This window comes from Lynx canadensis, chromosome B3 (genome assembly GCF_007474595.2).
Source record: "Lynx canadensis isolate LIC74 chromosome B3, mLynCan4.pri.v2, whole genome shotgun sequence".
NCBI lineage: Eukaryota > Metazoa > Chordata > Mammalia > Carnivora > Felidae > Lynx > Lynx canadensis.
The window spans coordinates 25,314,789-25,330,596 of NC_044308.2; the positions used below are offsets into that span (position 1 = coordinate 25,314,789).

General features: G+C 37.5%; 1 protein-coding gene across 1 annotated transcript in view; it reads right to left on the minus strand.

Annotated features, from left to right (window-relative positions):
* GABRB3 (gamma-aminobutyric acid type A receptor subunit beta3) overlaps window positions 1-15,808 on the minus strand; it is a 250,946-nt gene that overhangs the window by 25,995 nt on the left and 209,143 nt on the right. Inside the window, exons 5-6 of the mRNA XM_030317581.1 lie at window positions 13,156-13,238; window positions 10,359-10,496 (exon numbers count right to left, since the gene is read on the minus strand). Coding sequence (XP_030173441.1) covers window positions 10,359-10,496; window positions 13,156-13,238 — 221 coding nt within the window. The remainder of the gene's footprint in view (window positions 1-10,358; window positions 10,497-13,155; window positions 13,239-15,808) is intronic.

A 15,808-nucleotide genomic window follows, 5' to 3' on the forward strand; every position in this document is an offset into this window, starting at 1 on the left:
TAAAATAAATAACAAAGAAAACAGGACATTTATAATTATATCTAAGTGAACATATACTGCATTTAACAATAATAATAATATCATATAGGGTTTTAAATATATATATAAAGTTATAATATATAATGACAATAGCATATATAGGTCAAATGAGGAAATAGTTAAAATGCACAAAGGTCTCTACAGTGTTTGGGAAGAGGTAAAAAGACCATCTCAGATACATTATCAGAAGTAATAAATACTTTAGCAAGGCCATTCAATAGAAAATCATTGTGTTCTTATATATATCGCAACAAAAAATAATGCTAAAAATTTTTAGCACGTATACTTGCATCAGAAAAATATCAAACATCTAGAAAAGTTTAGCAAATATGTACAAGATTTTTATACAGAAAATCCTAAAATGTTATTACCTCAAATTAAAGAAGACCTAAGTAAATGGAGATAAAATATACTAGAGATTGGAAAAAATTATAATGATATGCCTTTCACCAAATTAATGTATTCCTAATAAAAAGCCAAAGCACTTTTTCGGTGAAAATTAATGATCTGATTATAAAAGTGACATGGAAATATAAGGATCAAAATAATCAAGTTAAAAATAAATAACGAGTAAATAGTAAAGTCGATTGTAAACAGTAAATAAAGGATCTGCTCTACTTAAAGCTACAGTAATTAACACTGTGAATAAAGAGTACAAGATAGATAAATAAACCTATGATACAGAATATAAAGTTCAAAAACAGATCTATGCACATTAAATTTATGACAAATGTGTTGCTGTAAAATAAATGGTGCTGTGGAAAATAATAAAACCTGACCCATACTTCACACCATTCACAAAAATCAGTTGCATGTGAACTGTAGGTTTCAATGTAAAAAAGTACATTTTTGTAACACACTGTGACCTATAACCAGCTTGCATCTAAAATCTATAAATAACTCAAACTAATGACAGATAATTCACAAAAAAGAATTGCACAAGTAATTCACAAAGGAGGATCTCCAAATAACCAATAAAGACAGGTGCTCAATCTCACTAGTACTCAGAGAAATGGAAGTTAAAACCACAAAAAACCACCCAACGCCCAGCCAGTAACTTCCATGTGAAATGTTGGCAAGGATGTGGGCAAAAGGAACACTCATGCATTACTCATATGAATATAAATTGGCAGAATCACTTTGGAAAACAGTTTGGCATGATCATTAAATGTCAACATTCACAATTACACTTCCAGGTATACAGTCAATGTTTGCCTGTGCATATATTCACATACACACCCAAAAAACAAGTACAAGAGTGTTCACAATAGCATTATTCATAAATCTGTACCCACAATAGAGTGGATAAATAAAATGTGGTGTAATTGCATAGTAATATAGCAAAGAAAATAAATGAAATACAGTGACATGGATGGATTTCATAAACATAATGTTCAGTTAAATTCAAACTCTATTATCCCATCAAATAAGGTTCAAAAACACAAAATTCAAAAAAAAAAACAAAAAACAAAACAAAACCAAAACAAAACAAAAAACAAAACAAAACAAAAACACAAATTTCATTATATTGTGACAAGATAATAGTTTTCTTTGAGAAGGAGGGAGGTAAGGATATTAGGTGGAGTCATAGTGGGGATTTTGGGGTTCTGGTAACATTCTACTTTTTCACCTAATTGCAGTTATAGGATTGCTCACTTTCTGGTAATTCAGTTAGCTCTGCATTTATATTGTAAGTATTTTTCTATATGTGCTCATACAGAAAAGTTATAAAAGTTATCATTAAAGTAAAAAAAAAATCTAACAATCTATGTCTTTGTATGAAATTATAAAGCATGGAAAAATTCTAACCATTTTTAGGAAGAATGCTTTGTTAAACATTTTTAAGAGAATATTTCAGACCTCAACTTTTAAATGATTAAGAATTGTCAATCTAGAAGAGGTTTAAAAGTTAGGTTCAGCAAAGATTTCTTACATTATTCCTAAAGGCTTATATAGAAGGCCAATCTTTTTTTTCAGATTTCAATCCAAAGAATTTCTAAGACTAATTTGTTTCCACTTATTTTAAAAATACTTTTCAGTATTTTCTGATATTCTACCATAGATCCCTAATGGATCTCACAGAAGTAGATGACAGATTAAATAGAAATACATTGACTATAGTAAATAAATTTATTTTAATGGTTAAAGGAGAAAGAGAATGCCATGTAGCTCACATCTAGGTATCAAGTTGCAGGAGGGAGAGGATCCCCCACCCTTGTATTCTTTCTCTTTTTTCTTCTGTCTCCCTTTTAAGCTGGCTTCCTTTTTCTTAGAAAGCCTTACTCAGGCATGTTTTCAGATTTGGCTTAATCCTATAGATTGTAGGTGCCAAGGAATAATCTGAGAACTCACTTCATATACCCTTTCATTAAAAAGTATGAGATCAAGCTCAGAGCCTGGAGCCTGTTCCAGATTCTGTCTCCCTTTCTCTCTGCCCCTCCTCTGCTCACACTCTGTCTCTGTGTCTCTCAAAAATAAATAAACATTAAAAAATTAAAAAAAGTATGTGATCTTGCCATATGCAATAACAAAGACAGAAACAAATACCATATGATTTCACTTATATGTGGAATCTAAAAACAAAACAAATGAACAAATGAACAGTGCAGAAACAGACATATAAATATAGAGAAGAAACTAATAGTTGCCAGAGGGGAAGGGGAAGGAGATGGACAAAATGGGTGAAGGGGATGAAAAGAAACAAACTTCCAGTTACGGAATGAGTATGTCACAGGGATGAATATGTACAGCACAGGGAATATAGTCAATGGTATTGTAATAGTGTCGTATGGTGACATGGTAGTTACACTTGTGGTAAGTATAGCATAACGTATAGAGAGTTGTCAAATCATTATGTCGTACACCTGAAACTAATGTAAAAATGTGTGTCAACTATGCTTTAATTATTAAAAAAATAAATATAATTCTGGATCAATAAGGAATACTTGTAATAGATCCAGGACTTCCCAGGAAATCCAGTAGATTGGAACAACGAATGACACACAATAAGCCTAATTAAAATAATTTACTTTCTTTTTTCTCTTCTCTGACTTTTTTTTAAGTTTATTTATTTATTTTTAGAGAGAGAGAGAAGGAGAGGGGCAGAGAGAAGGAGAGACAGAATCCCAAGCAGGCTCCATGCTGTCAGAGAGCAGCCCGATGCCCCAGTCCAACTCACAAACTGTGGGATTGTAACCTGACCTGAGCTGAGATCAAGAGTCGGATGCTTAACCAACTGAACCACCCAGGTGCCCCCCTCCTCTCTGACTTTCAAGATAATCTATATTTGGGACTTGGGCATTTTGTGAAAATACTGAGCACCAATTTATGAACCAAAAAAATAATTGAAAATATATTTATTGCATGCCTGACATATATGAGAGTGGCAGTAATAATATTTGACAGAAATTAATAATATTTGACAGTTGGTAAAGGAATGATACAGGTAGAGTGTGATACCAAGTTTTCCAAAGGAAAGATAATTGACAGATACGCTCAAGGAAAGCTAAGTGGAGGTGTTGGTGGTTGAACTGTCCACTGATAAACATACAAGATTTGGATAAGAAAAACAGGAAGAAAATATATCAAGTGGAGGCTATAACAGAAGTGAAAGTCTTTAGGGAGAATGCAGGAGCATATGCTTCGAGGAGAGTAAAAGAGTTAGATGCAACAACTATCAGGATGGCTTCATACTGGGGACATTTGTGAGCTAAACTGAAGAGACAGGTTGGTGCAACATATGAATTCAAGGTCAACGAGTATTAATCGTACTCTGCAGACAAAGGGTAGTCATCAAAGCATTTGGAGCTGGGTAATGGCTTCATGCAAACAGTGTTCCTCAGCTACTAATCTGGCAGCAAAGTGCAGGATGAATAGGAAGGCAGAGACACATTTCTTGCCACCAAGTATTTCTGGGTGTTGGATGAAGCAATTGTAGGGCCCTGGATTGGGATTGTGGAGGCCTCCAATCCCATTATCAGTTTTTGGAAACCTGCATAAAGCACTGTTCATCAAAAACACATGGCCTATTAACATAAGCATGTGAAGGAGAGAGTGGCACAGACTCTAAAAGCAGGCACTGTGTTCATTGTTTGTTATCCCAACTACATATTCACCTGTTTTGTAAGAACCCTTATAACATTAATATGTAAAATTGATGAAAATGATCATTTAAAATAAAGCATAAAAAGGCTAGTTTTTAAAATCTTTGTCAAAATGCATTAGGGGTACTTATTCCTTAAGAAACATGAGAATCGTCATCCTTTCTAGCTTTACTATGCAACTTTGATCAAATTATTATCATTCTTTATTTATGTGTATTTATTTTTGAGGGAGAAAGAGAGAGCAGGGTAGGGGCAGAGAGAGAGGGAGACATGGGATCTCTGCTAATAGCGCAGAGCCTGATGTGGCACTCAAACTCAGGCCCAAACCTCGAGATCATGACCTCAGCCAAAGTTGGATGCTTAACTGACTGAACCACTCAGGGGCCCCAAATTGTTATCATTCTTGAACTTCAGTTTTCCTAAACTTTAAGTTGGGCTAATTTATTTTTCTATTACCAGTCTTCAAGGAACATTAGTGAAAAATGCTTAAAACAAGGTGCTATAAATTATAATACAGCATGCCATTATGGTTAGAAGTTAGAGTAATGTAGGCTTGCTTCATTTTCTTTCGAGTTTAAAAGGGTTGATTTTTTTCCAAACAAAACAAAACAAAACTATTTATTGAATAATGGTAGTAACTGAATAATTATTTGTTAATATGAACTAACTCAGTCATTTCTTTGTTGTCTTTAAAATACACCTACGGGGGGGGGGAGGGGCGCTTGGGTGGCTCAGTCGGTTTAGTGTCCGACTCTTGGTTTTGGCTCAAGTCAGTGAGATAGAGCCCTGTGTTGGGCTCCATGCTGAATGTGGAACCTGCTTAAAATTCTCTCTCTCCCTCTCCTTCTGCCCCTCTATCTACCTCTCAAAAAAAATAAAACACACCTATGGAACACGACTCCCTTTTCCTAAGCAAAGGGGTACTTAATTTCCTCCCCAGGTACAAAGAGGTTTTATATGTATTTTTTTAAAAATACATAATATTTTAGTACATTAAATATTTGAATATATAACTATAGAAAGCTTATGAAGGAAATCGAAGAAGATATAAAGAAATGGAAAAACATTCCGTACTCATGAATTGGAAGAATAAATATTGTTAAAAGGTCAATACTACCCAAAGCTATCTACACATTCAATGCAATCCCAATCAAAATTGCACCAGCATTCTTCTCGAAACTAGAACAAGCAATTCTAAAACTCATATGGAACCACAAAAGGTCCCGAATAGCCAAAGTAATTTTGAAGAAGAAGACCAAAGCAGGAGGCATCACAATCCCAGACTTTAGCCTCTACTACAAAGCTGTCATCATCAAGACAGCATGGTATTGGCACAAAAACAGACACATAGACCAATGGAATAGAATAGAAACCCCAGAACTAGACCCACAAACGTTATGGCCAACTCATCTTTGACAAAGCAGGAAAGAACATCCAATGGAAAAAAGACAGTCTCTTTAACAAATGGTGCTGGGAGAACTGGACAGCAACATGCAGAAGGTTGAAACTAGACCACTTTCTCACACCATTCATAAAAATAAATTCAAAATGGATAAAGGACCTGAATGTGAGACAGGAAACTATCAAAACCCTAGAGGAGAAAGCAGGAAAAGACCTCTCTGACCTCAGCCGTAGGAATCTCTTACTCGACACATCCCCAAAGGCAAGGGAATTAAAAGCAAAAATGAATTACTGGGACCTTATGAAGACAAAAAGCTTCTGCACAGCAAAGGAAACAACCAACAAAACTAAAAGGCAACCAACGGAATGGGAAAAGATATTTGCAAATGACATATCGGACAAAGGGCTAGTATCCAAAATCTATAAAGAGCTCACCAAACTCCACACCTGAAAAACAAATAACCCAGTGAAGAAATGGGCAGAAAACATGAATAGACACTTCTCTAAAGAAGACATCCGGATGGCCAACAGGCACATGAAAAGATGCTCAACGTCGCTCCTCATCAGGGAAATACAAATCAAAACCACACTCAGATATCACCTCACGCCAGTCAGAGTGGCCAAAATGAACAAATCAGGAGACCATAGATGCTGGCGAGGATGTGGAAAAACGGGAACCCTCTTGCACTGTTGGTGGGAATGCAAATTGGTGCAGCCGCTCTGGAAAGCAGTGTGGAGGTTCCTCAGAAAATTAAAAATAGACCTACCCTATGACCCAGCAATAGCATTGCTAGGAATTTACCCAAGGGATACAGGAGTACTGATGCATAGGGGCACTTGTACCCCAATGTTTATAGCAGCACTCTCAACAATAGCCAAATTGTGGAAAGAGCCTAAATGTCCATCAACTGATGAATGGATAAAGAAATTGTGGTTTATATACACAATGGAGTACTACGTGGCAATGAGAAAGAATGAAATATGGCCTTTTGTAGCAACATGGATGGAACTGGAGAGTGTTATGTTAAGTGAAATAAGTCATACAGAGAAAGACAGATACCATATGGTTTCACTCCTATGTGGATCTTGAGAAACTTAACAGAAACCCATGGAGGAGGGGAAGGAAAAAAAAAAAGAGGTTAGAGTGGGAGAGAGCCAAAGCATAAGAGACTCTTAAAAACTGAGAACAAACTGAGGGTTGATGGGGGGTGGGAGGGAGGGGAGGGTGGGTGATGGGCATTGAGGAGGGTACCTTTTGGGATGAGCACTGGGTGTTGTATGGAAACCAATTTGACAACAAATTTCATATATTGAAAAAAATAAAGTTAAAATAAAGTTCTAAAAAAATACATAATATTTTAGTACATTAAATATTTGAATATATAATATCATAAATTTTTATAATATCTCTTTTGCAGAAACAATTCATTCAATAAGAGTTCACATACTTAGTGATGGTCAGATTTCCTCTCCTAAATTCAATAACTCCTCAGGTTTCAAACTATTGAGTGGGCTAGGTACTGGAATGTTTTATGGATACAAATATGAACCCAAGACAATCCCTACTCTTAAAATCCTCTGATAAGTAATTAGAAGCCCAATCATTCAGGAGAAGAATGTCATAAATTTTCCAATATATACAAAGATCTGGTCAGCCGCTACAGTATCTATTCTCAGACTCCTCAGAATATGCCTCCTTCCTGATCCCACATTTTAGTTAGTGAGAGCTAATAAATGCTTACTATAGGCACTATTCTAGGCTTTTTGTTTATACTAACTCGTGTATTCCTCCCAACAACCCTACCAATAGATATTATTAATATCCCTATTTTTCAAAGTGGTTAAATAAATTGCCCTGGGTCATACTGCTAGCAAGTTTCAGTTAGGACTTCTCCAGCATCTGTGTTTTAAAACCCCAGACATAGTGTCTCTTGAACATATTTAAGTCAGCTCTATTACTGTGGCTTAATTCTCACTAAACATTACTTTACACAGTGGACTATGTGACATCATCAGGGGAATATTGCTGAAACATGAAGGCCTAATGAGAAATCCCAGGAGACCAGACACTCCTTGTTTCTCTCTTTGATGCCAGGCCCAGTCCCACAACCAGTTCATGTCAATTGTTGAGTGAATATTCATAACTTGCTTTTGCATGTTCTCTTCCCTGTAGCCTAAACCTCATGTTACCCTGGAGATGGACTAGGACAGTTTCCTGTAGGCAATCACAGCAAAGGACCTTCTGTAAGATCCCCAAATTGGCAGGACAAAGGTTAGGAGGGTAAAACAAAATTTCACTTGCATGATACTGAGAATAAATATCTGAAATTTTGCACTTTATATGTTTTGTTTGCCTCCCCTGAGTCTAGCTTGCCTCCACCCATTGTCCTGCAGATTCATGTGGCTGCTCTGTGTTTTACCTCCAGGTGGAAGTAGAGGTGGAGAGCATTACATTTAATCCTCATCATGGACTCTGGCTGGTCCAAATAAACTTCCAGAGTGTTTGTTCTTAACTAATCCTTTTTTGAGAATTCTATCAGGCTACAGAATTCTTCAATCCTATAGCCTGATTGACTGATCAATCCTGTTGACTGATCAAAATCTCTTTAATTAAGAACACTTGTGGAAAGGAAAATAAATCAGTGTAACATTTAATTTTAAAATATTTTTTAACAATGTAGCTTATGCTACTTCCTTATGAATTGACCATTAGACTAATTTTAAACTGGAAGCTCTTTAAAAAAAACGTTATTATTGAAGTATAATTGACACACAATATAAAGTGCAAGCTCTTTGAAAGTTGGGAGGTTTGTAACTGACTGATATGGAGTCCCTGGCTTATATCTTGCAAATGCCAGAACTTGGTAAGTGCTAGAAAGAAGACATTGTACTTCATTCTGATGGGCTGATTGCTCTATGCGTAGTTTAAATATTATCTCCCACATCTGTAGTGTCTATTTGGGAGACTTTCTACCATATAAATACTTCAAAGAAAGACAAAGAGTGCATCTAGAAAAAAAAAGGCCTCTTAGTGGTTTTGAGGTAGAGGATTCAGGACGGCCATTCTAAATGGTTGCATTTTCCTATGGAAGCACTGCACACAGACCTCATCCATCTTTTTGATGAGGCTGCATGAAAATGCAGTAAGAGATCCTCAAGACAACATATTAATGGCCACAATGGCAATTTTCAAGACCAAGGCAGGCTTGGGAAGATTATTCCACTGAGAGAACACTACTCTTATGTTCTGAGCAGAACATCTGCACATATCACTTGTAGCATGGAACAATTTGAATCCTGGTTCTAAAATCAGTAAAGCATTTTATCCAATGCATCACAGGGCAGATTTCTTGGTTGTAGAAACCATTGCTTAACAATAAGCCAATGTATTTGCTGGCTCTTACTGTCCATCTGACGTGAGTGCCTCTAGAGACTACAGGGATATCTGTAGCACCTCTTGCAACAGAGGATAAAGTGGCATTGCATAAAAATGAGCCAGATTGGTGTCTTAAGCATTCGGGCTTTTGTCTATACTTAGCATGTCTCATTGGTTCTTAGAAGCTGGGGTAGAGAGGAGGGAAGTTGGCGCTTGACTCATTGTTCATTTATCCAGGGACGATTGCTGCATGCCTAGGACATGTCAGGCATTATACAAGATGGGGATGGGATTAGGGGTAAACCATAACCAGGACAGGCCCCTCCTAATGGAGATGTATCCTTGAGGTGAGAGGCACAGCAGAGCAGTATTGTGGCAACACAAAGCAGCCACTTAATCCAGCTTGGGGAGGCAGTGTGTAAGTGTGTAAGCAGAGTCAAAAAGTCTTCCCAGAGGAAATGGCATCTAGACTAAGCTAGAGAATGAGTCAGAGGTGACCAGACAAAGGAGAGGCAGGTGGCTGTTGGTCACAGGCATTCCAGCCAGAGGCAACAGGCAGAAAGAACAGGGGCTTCCTTGGGCTTTATGAATGCCCTCACAGAACTGGAGCTGATTGGCACCCACTTGTCATTGTTCAAGCTAAACTGACAGGAGAAAGCCGAGGTGGAAGGTTCCAGCTCTGTCTTTATTTAGCATTTTCAACACAGAGTTTGTGGTCTTTATAAAACCTTACTGATTAAAAAGGACTTTTGTTTATTACCTCAATTACAATATATATAGAAGGAATGCAAGGGTAACAAGAAAACACTGCACAATGTTAAAATACACATAGTTGTAATTTAATGAAACCTCAGCAAGGACAGACAGGATAGCAGAAATTACCTTCTCAATCTTTAGATAGTTGAAACAAAGATGACAATGAAACCCAGGCTGGGGCAACCTTAACCAGATAGTGTAAGGAGAATATGATCATATTTCAAGAAGCATCACTCACTGAGGGTGGCCCAATTTCTTGGACCACCAAGGCTGCTACCCCAGAAGTGGGGTGAAGTTCTCTTACTTCTGGGAGGGGAATAGCACTACTTCCTCAGATCTTCCTCCTTCTCCTTCCTCCCTTCCTGTCTGCCTTCAAGGCTATCACTGGATTTGTGTCTGCCCAGAAATGAGAGTTTCTTATGTTACCATATGGGGGTTGGTTAAATTCACCCTAGCTTTTTAACTTCTCAGTAACTATCCCCTGAATGCATCTCCTTGTGAGGTGATCTTTCCTTCCCATCAAAGTTTACCAATCCCTTTAGACACAGAGAAAAGGAGTACCTAAGATGATGAATTACTGATGACAGTACATCTTTGAATGACCAAGTTCTGTGAGTAAGCTTCATGGTTTCATTACGAGACCATCACTGCCTAGGCTTCCAGTGAGTGAACACAGGACTCACCTGTGGCAAAGACGACATTCCTCGAGACCAGACGATGCTCCACAATAGAGAACTGAGGGAGCTCAATCCTCTCCACTCCAGTGACAGCCTTATCACCTCCACGCCAGTAAAATTCAATGTCATCTGTGGTATAGCCATCTGCCATGAGAGAGAAGTGGGGACATGACAGAAGTGAAGAGTCTTCATTTTGTTTACATGCAAGCCTAAAGAAACTGTAATTAATAAAATGAAATAACAGCTTTCCCATATTTGAAGTAGATTTGTTCCATGTGCTTAACTATGAGAAAAAGCATCATCAAAGAACTAACTTTCGAATATTTTTGGTTACTACCTCTGCTGTTTCATTCAGACCACACTAGCACTGAGAAGCAGAGGAGCTGGGGAGGCTGAATGCTCTCACCAGAATTCTGTTTGCAAAGCCTAATCATAGAGTTGGACTGGATGTTGCATAGAAATGAATTTAAAATATATATTAACAGCACTGCAGAAGATGGTTGTAAGAAAAAAATTAAACCTCAAATATAAGGAATTCTGGAAAAGCAACTCCTCTCAAAAACTACGACAAAGTTAAAACACTAAGGGTGAATTTAACATGTTGAAGTTTGATAACATTAGAAAATTTCAGGGCAAAGTAGGGTCCTCCTTGGTATTTTTATATGGCTTCATCAGACGTTTCTGGCTATGAGGTCTGCCATCTTTAGAAATGCATTTGGTTGGGATACTATTGGACCTTAGAAAGGGTAGTATTTATTACCCGGATTATAGCTCCAAGCCCAGATCTTAGCATAGTGTACATTGTTCACCTTGTAATAAATCAATCAATGCTTCTTCAGAATGAGACAATAGGGCAATCAAATCTGATGTTTCTGGCACCACCCAAGAGTCTTCCACAGAATTAAGTTAACTTTATTAGTAAGGTTGATTAAAACTTAGACCTAGAGAAAAATATCCTATCAGTATAACAGACTTTTTTTTAATTTGAATGTGTAATACAATGTAAGGCAGACACTCAATATTTGACAAATAGGCCAAAGCTATGGGCATGACTGCTCTCCATGGCAAATGTCATCTCCCTTGTCCCATTTTCTGCCTTCTCTCCTTGGATCTGGTGGTTACAACTTTTGTCTCCTCCCTTCTCTCTGACTTCCTTACATTCCATTCACATCTGGCAATCATGACAACAGTTCATAACACACACATCTTACCAAGCCACTCTTCTGCTTAAATCTCTCAAATGTTTCCCAATACAATTAGTGAAATAAATCCAAAGTCCTTACAAGGATGTGAAGAATCTACAGAACTGGACCCTGTATGTATTGTGAGTACATCCACTCTCTTTCTCTCGCTCACCCAGCCTGGCACCACTGGTCTTCTGGCTGCAGCTCAGACTGCATACTGTGCCCAGTAGTGTGTCCCTCCCCCTTGTGTGGGGACTCACACTTCCCCACATTTCCATCTTGACTTAAATAAAAACATTTGTATATGTGTGTAGTCAGGTCACCAGAAAATCCTTTCTTCCACTCAAATGCTTTAACTATGGATTTTCTCTATGGCTCCGAAGTGAAGGATTATTCCTCACTTTCTGAGGAAGTTGATAACAGACCGTCCTACCCATTCTCCCCCTCAGTTCAAACATCACAGTAACAGAATCTGCACCCTCTGAGGCTACTCAGTATGTGTTCAGAGATTTGGAGTAGGAGCTGCTTCCTTACTTAGGTCCCAAATTTGCCTTCCTGAAATTTCCATCACCTCACTGGGAGTTGTGCCTTCCAGCCATACAGAATCCACTTTACTTCTAAGATAAACCTTCAATTACTGGGGAATCATCATTTTTCGACTGAGCTTTCTGTCCTCCATGCTAAATCTCCCCAGATGATTCCATTATGCATCACTTGACATGATTTCATGTCCCCCACTTTCTGCAAGCATGGCTCTCAGAAAAGTTGACAGTGATATACTGTCGAAATGAGGTGCACAGTGGGGTCAGTTCTATACAGGATGAAAACATGTGTACACCCAGCACAACTTCCCAGTATGGTTGCTTACAATGACACTCACTTCTCACCACAAATGCATCAGTAACACTGCAGTCATTTGCCTTCCCCCTAAAGAAATATGACAAGACTAAACCTAACTGAGACTAATTATAAACCAATCTATGATAGACCAGGATAAGTAACAACAGAAACAGCAACATCTGGATATGCCAGGAGATGTAGTTCAGGTATCAGGAGGGACATTTGTTTATTAGATAATAAAGATGCAGTTTTCATCCCTCACAAAAAACGTATTCAACACTGAAATACCAATAAGGCATCTGAATCTCTTAAAATTGAGAAAATTGCCAAAATTCAGGAATAGCTTGCTTGTAAAGCTGAGTTCCTGATGGGAAATGAGTTTTACTCCAACTGCCCAGGTTCCCAGGAGTAGAGCCACTCATGTGTGATGAAGCATATTGTGAGAAAATTGCATCTCAGTGTTTTTTCTCTTCTCACTGAATGGATCAAGGTGAGGAGAGCTTGCTTTCTTACATTTCAGTACACCAAGCAGACTCTCTTAATCAGATTAGACAGGAGAACTTCTTTATACTGAGTCTCTGTCTCTGTTTCTGTCTCTGTCTCTCTGTCTCTGTTTCTGTCTCTCTCATGACAGTTAAATTTGTGGAGTGGAGGATTAAGCCTCCTGTATTTAAGATAGTTAAAAACTATGGCAAGAAAATTATATATGCCTTGGAAAAGATGCCAAATAATGACAACACCTAAAATACAGTGAGTGAAAAAGAAGTACAGATACCCACAGCTTTCAATTTCGAGCGTGCAGTTCTGCTCATCCAAGGGGTATCTTCTCAAGTCCATCATGCATGCTGCGGTTGTGGTGATTCTGAAATACACAGATGAAGTCATATATTAAAGATGGTATGAGAAAATGTAGCAGAGAAACTGCTTCCAGCTAAACAATGAGTAATGTCCATGTAGGGCATCCTTTCCTCAAAGTACACCTGATTAAACATATTTCATAATGTGTACTGAATGAATAACTTTTCAGTATCCTATAGTCCAGCTTTATCAAGAAAAGCAATATAAAAACTTTAAATCTCTTAAAATTACTCATGTTGACTTTGGATAATCTACGGCAGAGGAAGGTGTTTCTAAGGAAGATTTGGTATTCAATTTTTATAGCACAGTTTTATAGCACAGAAAAAACATATGTGCAGGAACATCACTGATTAGATCAAGATTGAATTCTTTGATTTTCCATGTGAATGTCTATGTAGCTACAGATTCATAGGCTGCACTTTGGAACTCTCAGCCAAGCTTCTGCTTGATCCTATTTTATTATAGTTGTCTTTTGGGCTGGATCCTAATGATTCAGAGTTTCTCACCATGAGATCATATATCTTTTCAAAGAAAATATTTGGTTATTAATTATGAATGAAAATTGAGTTGTTTAGCTTTCCTTAAGGTCATCTGCGGCCATGGAAAGAATTTATATCATTAACTGTCCAAGGACAGTTAAACCTCCACCATGCAATGGTTAAATCAACTGTACATTAAGAGACAACACTTCTAGAAATGTCAGGTTATTTTCCAACTCTGTCTACAGCTTCATTTTAGGAAAACCAACCTACACAAATCCTCAGTTGAAATGCAATTCAGCCACTATATTTTATACTCTTTTTCTCTAGAATCCCACCCACAGTTACAGATGACTGAACCATTACTTGATCAAGAATCTATGATGTGGCCTTGAGTTAAAAGGCAGAATGGAGCTAAAGGAATTCTCTTACATGGAAGTAAATTAAAGACAGGGCAAGAACAGAGCTGACCTTGCAAGTTCATGAATTAGAGGATTTTGATGTCATTTTGAAATTGGAGAGTGAGGCATGAGAAAGAATAATAGAGGTAGAGAAAATGCAGAGAGTAGATGGTTGAGGAAATAGTGGTCACTATGGCTGGATCACAGAACATGGCCTTGCAGGGCATGTACTACATATTTGAAGGAAGAGCATTTTTATAAATTATGTGGAATGTGTAACTGCCAGCCCTCATTATACCCATTAGATGGTGGATCAGAAGAATGAAGAAGTAAGAATGTCTTTTCCTGAGATTCGAGTTACCTTGAATTCCCAACCACCTTCCATGTTCCACCTTTCTTGAAGCCCAGTAATAAGCTTTCTCTAGATAGCCTTCCATATGAATATTCTATTTTGGGCTACATGATAAAGTTCTGTTCCTATCAGCAGATCTTAATCAAAACACCAGTAAAACACCAGGCATGTGCCAATTCTGTTGGGCTAGTCTCATTTAACATAAGTGAAGTAGTAAAATATGCCTTTCTATTAGCATATGGATAAGAAGCAGGTTGAGAAAAGTTCTACTCTTCAATGGCCAAAAAGAACAGTGAGGGAAAATGTCAACATATTTGGCAATTATGGATAAATACCAAATTATTCTCTACAAATAGTATGCAAGTGCTATGGAGACATATGCTATAAAGCCCATACCAATGGTGAAAGTGTGTCCTTTCCAAATGTCATAACACTTTCAATTATCATTCTAAGGAGTGGATAACATTCTATAATCCAAAGTCAACACCTAGCTCTTTGGTATATTTTTCCATAGCATCTGACTTTCTAGACAACTGAAGAACCAGCCTCACACTTAAATTCTGGCATGTTTTATGGCATATTGACAACCCAACATCCGTACAAGATGTCTATAAGGCAAAATTAGAATAAATTTCTGTTAAAATTATGAATTTTATGAAGAAAGGAAAAACATCTCTACTGGAAATATTCAAGTTTTTAAGTTCCTACATATTTTGGTACCTATGCACTTGAAAGGGCCAATAATTGAGATTACGATTTTGTTTTTCTTATTCTCAGTGTCACCGATACAAACAGGAACACAAACATATCCAGATTGTTTAGAGACTCACACGTATTGTGACATTATGTAGTGTGTTTCATGGGCATTACTGGAAGGGGAACACGATGCTGGAAGAATCTATAAAAGGGTATTCAGTATCCAGTATACCTGTTGTCTCGTCTTCTCATTCTGGCATAATACTGCCTATAAAATGGAGCCCTTTTCCTAATTTACTTGAAGAATAAGGTAAAAATATGTATTACTACTCTTATCCTTATGGAAGAAATAACAGAGAAACCCTTTCATGATGAAAAGTACGACATGAGCGCCTACTCATGGTACAAAAAGTAAGCATAGGGATGACACATGAAGGAAAGAGGTCTGTGTGCTACTGGGACAGAAGGGTAAGAAAAGGGAAAGGAGGGGTGGGAAGAGGAATCAAGAAGAGTGCAACACTCCAAAACCTCTCCCTGAGCCACAAAACCGTCTTCCAAGTTGAGCTAAATTCACGACTACTAGGGGAGTGAACTTTTTGCATGAATTGGCCAAATTTTGAGGCCTGAGGCTTTGCAGAAACTATGG